A 15567-nucleotide genomic window follows, 5' to 3' on the forward strand; every position below is an offset into this window, starting at 1 on the left:
TGAAAGCAAATAGGAGAGTGGATTAGAATCCAAAATCCTACCAAAAGTTGTCTAACAAGAAACACACCTGAGGCACATAGACACTCACAAGGTTAGAATTAAAAGTTGGAGCAAAACCTATTGGAACTGAACTGATAGAAAGAAGACAAGAGTTGCAATCATGATATCTGACAAAGCCAAAGTAAAAATAGATCTGATTAAAAGGTATAGGGAAGGTTACTACATCCTGATAAAAGGCAGTAGAGACAATGAGGAAATATCAGTAATCAGCATGTATGCACCAAATGGTACAGCATCCAAATTTCTAAAGGAGAAACTAGTGAAATTGAAGGAGAAAATATATCGTAAAACTATCCTAGTGGGAGACCTGAACTTACTACTATCAAATTTAGATAAATCAAATCAAAAAATAAATGTGAAAGAGGTAAGAGATGTGAATGAAATCTTAGAAAAATTAGAGTTAATAGATATATGGAGAAAAATAAATAGGGACAAAAAGGAATACACCTTCTTTTCAGCAGTACATGGTACATTCACAAAGACTGACCATGTACTAGGTCATAAAAACATAGCAAACAAATGCAGAAAAGCAGAAATAATAAATGCAAACCTTTCAGATCATAACACAATGAAAATAATAATCAGTAAGGATACATGGAGAGGTAAATCAAAAATTAATTGGAAATTAAATAATATGATTCTCCAAAATCAGTTAGAGAACAAATCATAGAAACAATTAATAATTTCATTGAAGAAAATGACAATGATGAGACATCCTTTCAAACGCTATGGGATGTAGCCAAAGCAGTACTCAGGGGAAAATTTATATCCTTGAGTTCATATATTAACAAATCAGGGAGGGCAGAGGTCAATTATTTGTTAATGTCCAATGGACATGCAAATCAAAAAACTTGAAAGTGAATAAATTAAAAATCCCCACAAGAAAACTAAATTAGAGATCCTAAAAATTAAGGGAGAAATTAATAAAATCAAAAGTGAAGGAACTATTGAACTAATAAATAAGACTAGAAGCTGGTATTTTGAAAAAACAAACAAAATGGACAAAGTACTGGTCAACCTAAATAAATAAAAAAGGAAAGAAGAAAACCAAATTAATAGGATCCGAGATGAAAAGGGAGACCTCGCCTCCAATGAAGAGTAAATTAAGGCAATCATTAAAAACTATTTTGCCCAATTATATGGCAATAAATATGCCAATCTAGGTGATATGGATGAATATTTACAAAAATATAAATTGCCTAGACTAACAGAAGAAGAAATAGATTTCTTAAATAATCCCATATCAGAAAAAGAAATCCAACAGGCCATCAAAGAACTTCCTAAGAAAAAATCCCCAGGGCCTGACGGATTCACTAGTGAATCCTATCAAACATTCAAAGAACCGCTAGTTCCAATACCATACAAACTATTTGATAGAATAAGCAAAGAAGGAGTTCGATCAAATTCCTTTTATGACACAAATATGGTACTGATTCCAAAGCAGGTCAAAACGGAGAAAGAAAACTATAGACCAATCTCCTTAATGAAAATAGATGCAAAAATCTTAAATAGGATATTAGCAAAAAGACTACAGCAAATCATCACGGGGGTTACTCACTATGATCAGGTGGGATTTATAAAAGGAATGCAAGGATGGTTCAATATTAGGAAAACCATCCACTTAATCTATGATATCGACAAGCAAACCAACAAAAATCACAGGATGATCTCAATAGACGCAGAAAAAGCCTTTGACAAAATACAACACTCATTCCTATTGAAAACACTAGAAATTAAAGGAATAGAAAGGTCTTTCCTAAAAATAATAAATAGTATATATCTAAAACCATCAGCCAACATCATCTGCAATGGGGATAAACTAGATGCATTCCCAATAAGATCAGGAGTGAAACAAGGATGCCCATTATCACCTCTATTATTTAACAGAATATTATTCAATTAATTATTTAATTATTAAATATTAATTAAATAATTTTTAATTAAATTAAATAATAATAAATAATTAAATTAATTAATTAATTAAAAAATAAATAAAAATATTAATTAATTATTTAACAGAAACACTAGTAGTACCAATTAGAGAAGAAAAAGAAATTGAAGGTGTTAAAATTGGCAATGAGGAGACCAAGCTATCACTCTTTGAAGATGATATGATGGTCTACTTAATGAATCCTAGAGAATCAACTAAAAAGCTAGTTGAAATAATCAACAACTTTAGCAAAATTGCAGGATACAAAATAAACCCACATAAGTCATCAGAATTTCTATATATCTCCAACACATCACAGCAACAAGAATTAGAAATTAAATTACATTGAAAATCACCCTATACAATATAAAATACTTAGGAATCTGTCTTCTGAGACAAACATATATGAACACAACTACAAAACACTTTCCACACAATTAAAACTAGATCTAAACAATTGGAAAAACATTAACTGCTCATGGGTAGGATGAGCTAACATAATAAAAATGACCATCCTACTCAAACTTATTTACTTATTTAGTGCCATACCCATTGAACTACCAAAAAACTTTTTCACTGAATTAGAAAAAAAAATAACAAAGTTCATTTGGCAGAACAAAAGATCAAGGATTTCCAGGGAAATCATGAAAAAAAAAATGCGAAGGAAGGTGGTCTTGCAGTACCAGATCTCAAATTATACTATAAAGCAGTGGTCATCAAAACAATATGGTACTGGCTAAGAGACAGAAAGAAGGATCAGTGGAATAGACTTGGGGTAAGTGACCTCAGCAAGACAGTCTATAATGAGGCCAAAGATTCCAGCTTTTGGGACAAAAATCCACTATTTGATAAAAACTGCTGGGAAAATTGGAAGACAGTGTGGGATAAATTAAGTTTGGATCAACATCTCACACCCTTAGACCAAGATAAACTCAGAATGGGTGAATGATTTGAACATAAAGAAGGAAACTATAAGTAAATTAGTGTAAGGATTTTAGGGTTGTGACCTAATCTAAATTAATTTTGGGCGCCAGGGAATATCCCAAATAAAATACCCAAGTCAGCTTGGAAATTGATGGTGGTTTAATTAATAAAGAGGGAAAGAATTAAGGAGAAGAGAGGGAAAGGTTTAGGTTTTCTCCGGCCTGGCCTGTGCCAGGGGGAGTTCAAGGTCCTCCACCACGAAATTAGAGGCTTTTCCTAAGAGGATGGTGTTTACAAGGTAAAGGAGAAAGAATTAGCCTTAACTCTGAGAGCTTAGAGAAGACGCCTCAATGAAAACTCACTGCTAAACTGGACAATAGCTGCCACTATGCCAAGATGCCAAAAGGCTCAGCACTCTGCCAGCCAGAGCCAGCTCTCTACAGAAAGAGAGTGGAGAGAGGAAGTGACATGAAACATATAGACGGTTTTTACATCACTTTCCTGCATCTCACATGTACCAATGGTAGCTTAAGCTTGACTTAGGAGAGCCCAGGGGTCTGTCAGTTGTTTCTGATGTCATTTGCTAGCATATGTCTGTCTAAATACTTGATCCTTAAGTATGGATGTAGACATTCCTGTTTTTGTTAGACTAAGTAGGGTGGAGTAATAATCTGAAGTTCACATTAGGTGAACATAGAATAGTATATATGTCAGACCATTGGGAAAGGAAAGATTTTAAAACCAATCAAGACTTAGAAAAAAATCGCAAAATGTAAAATAAATAATTTTGATTATGACAAATTTAAAAGTTTTTGTACAAACAAAACCAATGTAACCAAAATTAGAAGGGAAGTAACAAATTGGGAAAAAACCTTCATAACAAAAACCTCTGACAAAGGTCTAATTACTCAAATTTACAAAGAGTTAAATCAATTGTACAAAAAAATCAAGCCATTCTCCAACTGATAAAAGGGCAAAGGACATGAAAAGGCAATATTCAGTCAAAGAAATCAAAACTATTAATAAGCACATGAAAAAGTGTTCTAAATCTCTTATAATAAAAGAGATGCAAATCAAAACAACTCTGAGGTATCCCCTCACACCTAGTAGGTTGGCTAACATGACAGCAAAGGAAAGTAATGAATGCCGGAGGGGATGTGGCAAAGTTGGGACATGAATGCATGGCTGGTGGAGTTGTGAACTGATCCAACCATTCTGGAGGGAAATTTGAAACTATGCCCAAAGGGCACTAAAAGACTGTCTGCCCTTTGATCCAGCCATAGCACTGCTAGGTTTGTACCCCAAAGAGATAATGAGGAAAAAGACTTTTATAAGAATATTCATAGCTGCGCTCTTTGTGGTGGCAAAAAATTGGAAAATGAGGGAATGAAATTGTGGAATACTATTGTGCTCAAAGGAATAATAAAGTGGAGGAATTCCATGTGAATTGAAATGACCTCTAGGAAGTGATGCAGAGTGAGAGGAGCAGAACCAGGAGAACATTGTACACAGAGACGGATACACTGTGGTACAATCGAATGTAATGGACTTCTCCATTAGTGGCAATGCAGTGATCCTGAACAACCCGGAGGGATCTTCAATAAAGAACACTATCCACATTGAGGAATAACTGGAAAAAAAAACCTGAAAAACTGAAAAAAAGAACTGAAAAAAAAACAACTGCTTGATTACATGGGTTGAGGGGATATGACTGAGGTTGTAGACCCTAAATGAAATCCTAGTGCAAACATGAACAACATGGAAATAGGTTCTGATCAAGGACACATGTAATACCCAGTGGAATTGCACGTTGGCTACATGAAGGGTGGGGGAAGGAGAGGGAGGGAAAGAATATGATTTTTGTAACCAAGGAATAATGTCTGAAATTGACCAAATAAAAATTAAATAAAATTAAATAAAAAAATTAAATTTAAAGCATGCACAAAGTAATCAAAGTAATTTCAAGAGGAAGAGAACTCTAATAATTTGGTATAATCAGGATTGTGGCCTGAGCTATGCTTCATTTATTTATTTATTTATTTGTTTGTTTGTTTGTTTATTCACTTATTTATTTATTTATTTGCTTACTTATTTATTCATTCATTCGTTAGTCGTTCATTCACTCATTTATGTATGTATGTATGTATGTATGTATGTATGTATGTATGTGTGTGTGTATGTATGTCGCATACCAGGCATGTTGGCATTTGGGAAGTATGATTGATGTATTGATATTGTACTACCAGACACAAGGTCAGACCTCTTAATGTTCATTGTGTAATGGGGACAGTCCAGGGGACTAGCGAAGGATGGGCAAATTCTTGGGCTGGGCATGGACAGCCATGTTGCCTATGCTTGGAGTAAGGTTCCATTAGGGTGTTTCCCCACTCGGACTACACACATTTACGAAGCGTGGGATGGATTAAGACTCCACCTCTTTTATCTCGTCATTGTCAATTCAACCAATGTTAAACCTAAAACTCACAATAAATTCTAGAGAACTAGCGCGAACCTCCCTCTTACAATCTCTCTTACAAACCCCTCTCTTACTCTTACTAAAGCTCTCTTACCAGCTCTCTCTGACTAGTTCTCTAGCCCTTCATTTACTCTCTCTGTTCCTCTGTTCCCTCCTTGCCCCTTACTCTCTTGCTTCACTATCTCTTTCATAGCGACTTGGTTGCCCCAGTGCCTGCTATTGCTATAGAGGTACCAGGAGCCGAGGCTCCACTCTTTCATAGCGACGTGCTCACCCCCAGTGCCAAGAATTGCCATAGAGGCACCAGGAGTAAGACTCCACTTTTCCTAGCGAAGTTGTCGCCCCCAAAGCAGATTCTCTTGTCTAGGAGTATCAAGTGGTTGATACTCCCCACCTATTCTCTTGTTCCTCCTATCTCCTCGGAGTTCGCGTTACTCCCCATGTGTTTCTACTTCTGTCTTTGAGTCATTATTATTCTCCCATTCCCTTAGCCTCCTCTCCCCACCTCAGGTTATTCCCACAGATAAATGTTATAGCACTCTTGTGGGGGGTCACTATACCTCCCATCAGGGCACTATAATTTATTTATTGAGACCCTTACCTTCCATCTTAGAATCAATACTGTGTATTGGTTCTAAGGCAGAAGAGTGGTAAGGACTAGGTAATGGGGGTTAAGTGACTTGCCAAGGGTCACACAGCTAGGAAGTGTCTGAGGCTAGATTTGAACCCAGGACCTCCCATCTCTGAGCCTGGCTCTCAATCCACTGAGCCACTCAGCTTCCCCCCTGGAAGCTAGGGATTCTAAGAGATGGAGTTGAGGAAAGGAATAGATTTCAGCCTGGGGAGACAATTTGGGCAAAGATGTAATTTGGGCAGGATATATAATTTCATGAAAGGGAAACAATTAATGGGCCAGTTTGATTAGAATGGAAACAGCAGAAAGGAGAGTAATATGAAATAACACTAGAAAAATAAGCAGGCAATATATTGTATAAAGGCCAGACTAATGATTTTTCATATTAGCCTGGAAGTATCAGGGAGCCCATTATCTCTAATTTGTCCTACATATACATTATTTGTACATAGTTCTCTATATGTGGCCTTTCCTGTGAGACTGAGAGCAGGGGCTATTTTTGACCTTTATTTGAATCCCACTTAGCACAGTGCCTGGCATATAGTAGGCACTTAATAAATGCTTGATGACTAAGTAACCTTGGGATGATTTTTTTGGTCTCAATTCCTTATGTTTAAAATGAAGGGATTAGACTAGACACCCACTTGAGAATCCTTTCACATCTAATTCCAAAGATTATGATTTTAGACTCAGCTGCAACATATATATTCAAAAGTGGTTGTATGTGTGTATATTTGTTTAGGGAGAAGGAAGATATCAAACTCCTTTTCCTAACCTCACTATCACTAGAAATAATTGATATGTATATTGAAGACCAAAGATGACAAGCAGTACCCCTGGTGATGTCAGAAGAGTGAGATCATCTTCCAGCACATTGGGTGAAATCTTTGTGGCAAACTTACAGGAAGACTTAGACAGGAGTTGTATGGGATGGGCAAGTATGGATGGTTTGAGATCAACAGAATTTGCAAATAGATGAGATCAGACTTATTTAGTATTTTGAAGTTTTCAAAGCACTTTATAAATATCATTTCATTCTAACCTGACAAGAACCCTATGAGGAAGGCATAATACATATCTTTATCTCCATTCTACAAGCAAAGAAACTGAGGCTGAAACAAGTTAGGAGATTTGCATATCATCACATAGCTAGTATCGGGTCTTCCTGACTCCTGCTACAGTCCTCCATCTACTACTATATGCTGATTATTATAATTTTCTGCTTGACATTACTGTCATTTCTATGCTGATTATTGTAATTTCCTGCTCATTGTTATTTGGTCTCCATTAAAGTCCTACCCTGACGCCTCATAATGATGACCCTTGGCTATATTAATAAAAAGAATTTTAAGCAGATTTTTATCAAGCTAGAAAGGCTCTGAGTACAAAACAAACTCAAGAGATAATTAAGTTTGGAGAGATTTATGAGAGTTAGGCATTAGGTACAGATTTTGAGTCAAAGGAACTCATGAAGATTATCTACCAAAGCAAGGAGAGATTGCAGTTTTGACTTGTTGGAAGGTATATCCACATGAACAAAGCTATGGATCTGTCAAATATTGAAATTAAGTGTAAGCATGAACTTGGACAGACTTTGGGAGATAGTAGAATAGAAGGTCCTGATGTGCTATGCTATGGTCCATGAGATCATCAAGAGTCAGACACAACTGAACAACAACTGAAATAATTATGATTTTTTAAAAAATTGTGATTATATGACTTTATAGTGATAGCACATAGTGATAGCACTTTAGAATAAAATTCAATTTTGAGGAGGAAGGAATAGAAGAGAGTTATTACTAAGTGGTGTATTGGGTCGAATGCCTTCATTTTATAAATAAGGGAACTGAGACCCAAAAACATGAAATAATAAACAAATTGCCCTATGCTGGGTTAGTGACAGGGCTAAGAAGTACAAATGATGTCATTTATTTCTAAAGTGCCTTCCATGCCCCTATCATTAGAAAATAAAATGAAAATCAATAATCATATTATACAAACTTGTGACCACAGCAAGCCAGGCAATGTGTAGTTTATTAAAACATGTAGTCCTTTAACCTGAAAAACTGGGGTTAGAACTCAAAAAGAAATGGTCTCAAGTTTCTAAAAAGTGGTTTTACCAAAAAAAAAAAAAAAGAGCTTTTGATTAAATTTGCCTGCCTGAACAAAGAGTGTGATACAGAAAATGAAGCTCATGGTGTACTGAAAATGGATCTCAGCATCGTACCTGGCACATCATTAGCATTTAATGTGTGCCAGCTGACTGATATGTATTCTAGACTTGGCTCTACCACTTTCTAGCTACGTGATCATGCTTCTGTTAGGTAACATCTCTGTGACTTTGGTTAAGTCCCTAAATTTCTTTGAGCCAGTTTCTTCCTTTGCTGCATGAAGGAAATTGTACTAGATGGCCTCTGAAGGCTTTTCCAGCCCTAGATAATAAGTAGCAAGAGCTCACGTTTGTAAGATTTAAGGTTTGCAGAACCCTTTATATGTGTTATTCAGGACAAGGCATCATAGATATATTACAATCTAACTTATACAACAACACTCGAGAAATAGTACCATTAGCCTCGAGACAATGTCTGGATAAGGAAAGCATGCTGTTACACTTGAAATAATATAATCAGATCTTGTTGGTTAAAGTTTGATCCTTACAATAACCGTCTGAGGTTTTATTATCCTCATTTTATTGTTGAGGAAACTTAAGTGACTTGGCCAGCAAGTGCATATATCAAGTTTGCAGCTAAGACATATATGGATATAAACTCAGTCCTTCCTGAATCTAACTTTGACAACTATGCCCAATATACTACTTAGCTGCCAGCTTGAAGTCTATAACCTGTGTGGGATTAACCTATGTAAGCCTCAATTTTCTATTCAGCCAAATGATATTATCTGCCCTGCTGCAACCTGAGGAGCCAATGTGATGACAAATGTGGAATCTATCAAGTCATATACATATATAATGAACAAACAACAATTTAGCTGTGAATAATGATGATAATAACAAAAGAAACAATTGATTTCTGTGGTTCTAGGGTCTTGGACTGCATACTTTCTTTTGCAGTGTAGGTCCCCAAGAAATTGTGTATTTCTTCTTTTCTCTTTTCTTTTCCCTCCTTTACCTTCTGTCTTAGAATCAATACTGTGTATTGGTTCTAAGACAGAAAAATGCTAAGGTTTAGCAATAGGGGTTAAATGACTTGCCCAGGATCCTACAACTGGGGAGTATCTGAGGTCACATTTGAACCCAAGATCTCCTGTCTCTAGGCTTGGCTCTCAATTCACTGAGCCACCTTGCTGACCCCTAAAATCATATATTTCTTACCTTCGTAATTTTCTTTCTTTATAAAATAATCCATGAGTAAGTTGAATGTAAAGTTATCTGGGAAAATTCCATATTGTACCTAAAACAAAGGAACAAAAAAGGACAATGAAAGAAGAGAAAATAATCCACTTTAAACTCAGCCTGAAATATAAGCTAACAACACTGTACTGGAGAAATGCTGCCATTAACCTACAGAGATTTCATTAAATCATCTCTTGGCCCTTATGATGAGCTCAGATAAGCATAGGTTGCTACTCTTTTAAACATGTAATCAGAGCTTGTTGGTTAGAGGTAGAGAAAGAGAGAGGGCAGATGATGAATGGCATCAGTCATAAAATATTTAAATGTGAAAAATAATGCCTAAGCTTACCACCACTTGATAGCTTTTTTTTTTTTTTAAACAGCAAGCTGATTCAGTGATTGTTCTCATGGGGTTTGGATTTTGACAAGTACCCAATCAGAAGTCCACTTGCAGAAACAAACTTCACGTGACATCAACATCATAGCATTTGCAGGCTCTTTGTGATCAGCTTCAAAAGATCCCTCAGTCTCCCCAAATCACAAACAAAACAACCGAATCTGACCAACCCAGGCAAAATAGCTTTACAATAATACTCCTTACCAAGGTCATGGATTGCTGCATATAATAGCTGACTCTACATAATAATAGCCTGGCTTTAGATTGCATCTGTGATTTTTCTTAAAATTATTATTTACCCAATAAGCCTGGTTTCAGTAGTTCTATGTCTATTAAAAAGTCTGGTACAGGGTGACTGTTTATAGTCCTTAAATCGCTCTGTTCCCTGTCCTTGTTTTGCTTTGTCCCATCTTTGTATCCTTGATCATACTGAATTCCTCCCTTTGTCCCATGAATCCCTAATAATGATGGTGATAATAATTCTAATGCTGATAATAATAATGATAGCAGATAGGGTACCCCAAAAGTCTTTGTGCAATACCAAGCTTTTATAATCTCAGAAGTATCCATGGTACAAACTTTTAAAAAAACATTTAGAAGTTTAATTATTTAAATTTTTTACATTTGGTTTTGTGAATTTTGACTAAAAGATTTTCAATGTTAATTTTAATAAGAAATTTACACATTGCCTGTGGGGCAGTTTCTGTATGATGCTTTCTCCCTTCCTCTTACCGGGTCACCTCAGTTGCCTGATCCTACTCCATTAGACTTTTTTCTTGTGGTGTCATGTCTCAAGGCCAGAATTAAAAATATAATTCTCTTAATCACTGAGTTGTAGCTAATGCAAGTTTTGACAGAGTCCTGATCACTACATACATAGGTGGTGGTGTCAAGTTCAACTAGAAAGAGGGGCCACTAAACCAACCTAACGATCTCTGTGGGGTACATACTGACTTAGGAAACCACAAATTTATATAGTCTAAGTTTTATTATTTTTTTAAATTTATTTTGTCAAACATTTCTCAGTTACATCTTAGTTTTAAACCCTTACCTTCTGACTTAGAATTGACTTAGTAGTGGTTTCAAGGCAGAAGAGTAATTAGGGGCTAGGCAGTTGAGGTTAAGTGACTTACCTAGGTCCATTACAGGCAAGAAGTAGATATGGTCAAATTTGAACCCAGGAACTCCTGACTTCAGGCCTAATGCTCCATCTATTGCTGCCCTCACTCAATGATATTTTAATCTGGTTCACGCATAACTTGGGAGCCTTAAGTGGTAAGTTTGATACCTCTGGACTACAGAGATATAGAGCACTAATGGTAGCTATATCTGATTTAAAATTGAAAATCATCAACCCTTTGAATATTATCTTTTAAGTAGCATTTGCCACAGTTCTAGCATCTGTGGCAACTTCTGAAGTTATTAAAGCTAGAAACTGCACAAAAGCTTTTGGGACACTCTCTATAGTGCTTTAAACATTCCTCAAGGCTTCATCTCATCTGAATGACACAACCACTCCATGAGGCAGGAACAACATGGGATTATCCTCAAACTGAGGCTAAGAGGGGAAGAGTTCCTTAACCTCAGAGCCAAAGTTTCTTATCCTAGAAATGAACTCAAAGCAGTTGGAATAAATGACCTTTGAGGTATTAACTTTATGATCCTAAGTTAGCTCTGACAAAGAGGATAGGATTTTATTTTACTTTCTGAGGCTTAATGCACAAGAACAAGAGAAAGTGTTGCAAAGTGGATAGAGGACTAGCCCTGGAGTCAGGAAGACCATTTTTTTTTTAAACCCTTACTTTCCATCTCAGTAGCAGATTAAGACAGAAGAGTGGTAAGGACTAGGTAATGGAAGTTCATTGACTTGCTCAGAGTCACACAGCTAGGAAAAGTTTGAGGCCAGATTGGAACCCAGAACCTCTTGACTCTAGGCCTGGCACTCTACTTACTAAGCCACCTAACTGCCCCTCAAATACCACCTTTGACAGGCAATGGCTATGTGATTCTAGGCAAGACATTTTCAGCTGCTGATCTGCACTGATAAGAGGGAGCTTCTTCACTGGGAGGATCCCTACCTACATTAATGAAATCAGGTCTGAACAAAACAAAACAAAAAATGGTTAGTCAGTGAAGGGATCAGGAAAAGTGAAGCAATGAAGAAGCAACAAGCATTTATTTCATCCTGGAGACTTCCCCTTATCAGTGACTCCCTCAGCAGGTCCTTAGCCAGGCTTCCTGGCAATCTTGCCTCAACTCTCTCCAGACTTCACTTTCTTCTCTTCACATACTGAACTGCCCCTCTCTTCCCCACCCAGCGTCCCTTTCTATATTGCCCATCCCCACTAGAATGTAAATTCCTTTGGGTAAAGACTGATTTGCTTGTATTTGTATCCCCAGCACTCCCTCCCTCCTTCTCTCTTCCTTCACATCTCTCCCTCCCTCCTCCTTTCTCTGTCTCCCTACCTTCTCTCTCTTTCCTCTTTTCCACCCTTCTTCTATTTCTCTCCTTCCCTCCTCCCCTCTCCTCTTCTCTCTCTCTCTTTCTGTCTCAATCTGTCTATCTCTCTGTCTCAATATTTCTCTTTGTCTCTGTTACCTCCCCTTCTCAATCTCTGTGTCTCTGTCTCTGTCTCTCTTCCCCCTATCTCCCCCCTCCCCCCCACGCTTGGCAGTACAGATACAGAGACAAAACTACAATATTCCCTGGAGGAGCTAGGGAAACATGTATACATATGAGCACATTCAGAACAGTACAAAATACTGTTTTAAAACAAACTTTTAAAAAAACCATTTAGAAATTCAAAGTAAAGGCAAGGAAAGGGGGTGGTGCACTAGCAGTTTGTGTGGGTCAGGAAAGTCCTTGGGTAGGAGGGGGCAGGGAAGCTGAAGTAAGTAAGAAGGGCATCCCAGGCATGTGGGCCAACCTGTGCAAAGGGGTAGAGAGAGGAGATGGAGTGTCACATGGGAGGGAGGGACAGTTAGCAGGCTGGTTTGGCTGGATGGTAGACTGTGTGAAGGGCAATAATGTGTAAAAAGTTTGGAAAAGTAGTTTGCAGTTGAGAGGTAAAGGACTTTAAATGTCAAATGGAAGAATGTGTTGCTGAAGAAGAATAGTCAATAATTAGCTTGATGAATGTACTTTTGGAAGTCTGGGGAGTACCAGGTCTAGAGTCAGAAAGATCTGAGTTTAAATCTGATCTCAGATCCATACTGTTTGACTCTGGGCAAATCACTTATCCTCTGTCTGCCTCAACTACCTCAACTGTAAAATGGGGGTAATATTAGCACCTACCTTCCATGGTTGTTATGGTTGTTATAGGGATCAAATGAGATAATATTTGATAATATTTATAAAGCATTTAACACAGTATCTGTCATTTAATAAGCGCTTATTTCCTTCCATGTCTTCTTTCCTTGACAAAAAGAAATGCAAAGCTGTTTCTCCTGGCATATGGCCCTTCAGATATTCAATGGAGACCCAGAGAACTTTGCCAAACAACATGCTGTAATCATAGAATCACCTTACAGATAAAGAAATCATTAGGTCCAGAGAAGTTAAGTAATTCTCCTAAAGTCATAAGCAGCAATGACTGGAAGCCAGGTCATCTGATTTCTCCAGTTTCATTTTCATTCCACCATGCTGTCTGTTGTGCTTTGGCAAGAAAACAGGTACATTCCTTCTTCCCCCATGCCTCTCAATAACACATCTGGTTGAGCATAGTGGCTATGCTTGGGTCCCTACAGGTATTTCAGAGCACACACCCATAAACACCTTGCAAAAGTCACTCTCTGCTTCAGCAGGGAGTAGAAACTTAATGATTCCAATGGAAACTAATATTGCAAGATGTAAGGAAAGGTGCAAGAGGGAAGAGCCATAAGGAGACTTAGCTGTTCTACATTCAAAGTTTCTTCTGTCTAACGATATCACCAGTCTGATACCTTAAGGAATATCACAAAAGAGTATCAGACACCTCTAAGTGAGGGAGCCATGACTCACTGTCAAGGAGAGCCCTGCTCCCCCTTGATGCCTTCTTGCACCTGTTCCATCATTTCCCAGGCTAAATATATAATAGATAGTTTGGGAAAATTTAGTTGGGTTCAGGACGGTGAAACTCAGGATGGCTATGCAGCTACTTGAGTGAGAGACCGTGGTTAGGAAATAAATTAGGGACATTGAATCCTTTTTTTCCATCTTGCCTACCTGTTTTTAGTCAAGTCATTAAACCTTTGTTTCAGTCAGACTTTCTACCAAGTGATTTAGTTTGAGAACCTTTGAAAAGGTATCTGAAACCAACTTTAACAGGGCACAATCAAAACCCTCCCTCACTGAGGCAAGGTCACCTAGAGAGGCTTATCTCTGGTTCTTCTCTGTGCCAGGGAACCTGGGGTTACCTCTGAGTCTAATTGATAGGAGAAATCTTCCTTCAACTCTTCATCACCCTTTCACGCCAGGGAATCTCCCTATACCTGTGCAACACCTCTCAACAGCCTTGCTCACGGGAGGTGAGAAGAGAGTGGGAGCCAACTTACCTAGATTCCTATCTCTTCCATCCCTTGTTACCTTCCCAACAAGCTCCCCTTTGAACTCCACTAAAGTACCATCAAAACATAGTAAAAAAAAAGTACCTTTATTACAAAGATCTTATGTACTTTGGGCTCTTGTTCCATATCACAAGGGTGACTTTAACAGCTGGAAGGCTGTGCTGGGCTCTATTCAGAATGAAGTGGATTCTTTTTCGGTTGGCAGTCAAAGGGATGAGGAATAACTGTTTGGGGCAATCTGGACAGACAATGTTCTGTGACACTGCTTTTATACTCTAAGGACCAAATGGTTCCAGCAGGAATAGTTATTCCTCTCCTCCAAATTCTTTCATAGGGGAAGTAGAGCAAGAAGCCAATACTGCAGGATTTATCCATTCATTCTACCATGTACTGGACACTGTGTTCAGTGCTAAGGATTTCTGCCTTGGTATTTCCAGGACCTGAGACACATAGTAGGTGGATGGATGGATAGATCAAAGACAAAGACAAAAATGAAACCATCTCTACTCTCTAAGCCCTTAATTCTTTTGCAAGAAAAGAATAGAGTGAAAATTAAATAGAAAATATAGATGAGTAGGTATAAAGTAATTTCCTGGGGGAGGGCAGTAGTTACTGAGAGTATTAGGATAGGATTCTTGTCAGAGATAGTGCTTGAATTAAATTTAGAAAGAAGCTAGGGATTCTATAAAGCAAAGATGAGCAAGGAAGCCAAAGAGAAATAAAGTTTATGTGAAGGCACCTCTGGAGGTGGAATTCAATTAGAAGAGAAGAGCTACTAGGCCAATATCAATGGTTACTGATGTTCTGCATTGATTCTGTTGGGATTTCTCTTATGCTCATTGGCTCCATTCTTCTAAAAAACAAAACATGAAGAAAAGACCTTACCTTCTATCTCAGAATTAATTCTAAGTACAGCTTCCAAGGCAGAAGAATGGTAAGGATCTACCAGAAGACCATGACAAAAGAAAAAGCCTGGACATAATACTACAGGAAATTATTCAAGAAAACTGCCCCAAGAAAATACACTATCCACATTCAGAGGAAACACTGTGGGAGTAGAAACACTGAAGAAAAACAACTGCTTGAATACATGGATCGAAGGGATATGGTTGGGGATGTAGACTCTAAATGAACATCCTAGTGCAAATACCAACAATATGGAAATGGATTATGATCAAGGACACAAGTAATACCAATGAAATTGAGTGTTGGCTGTGGGAAGGGTGGGTGGAGGGGAGGGAGGGAAATA

At 37.6% G+C, this 15567-nt stretch overlaps 1 protein-coding gene across 1 annotated transcript in view; it reads right to left on the reverse strand.

Annotated features, from left to right (window-relative positions):
- Nucleotides 1-15567, reverse strand: part of MRPS27 (mitochondrial ribosomal protein S27) — a 152682-nt gene that overhangs the window by 28574 nt on the left and 108541 nt on the right. Inside the window, exon 6 of the mRNA XM_001363004.4 lies at nucleotides 9356-9434. Coding sequence (XP_001363041.2) covers nucleotides 9356-9434 — 79 coding nt within the window. The remainder of the gene's footprint in view (nucleotides 1-9355; nucleotides 9435-15567) is intronic.

This window comes from Monodelphis domestica, chromosome 3, assembly GCF_027887165.1.
Source record: "Monodelphis domestica isolate mMonDom1 chromosome 3, mMonDom1.pri, whole genome shotgun sequence".
In the NCBI taxonomy this organism is placed as follows: domain Eukaryota; kingdom Metazoa; phylum Chordata; class Mammalia; order Didelphimorphia; family Didelphidae; genus Monodelphis; species Monodelphis domestica.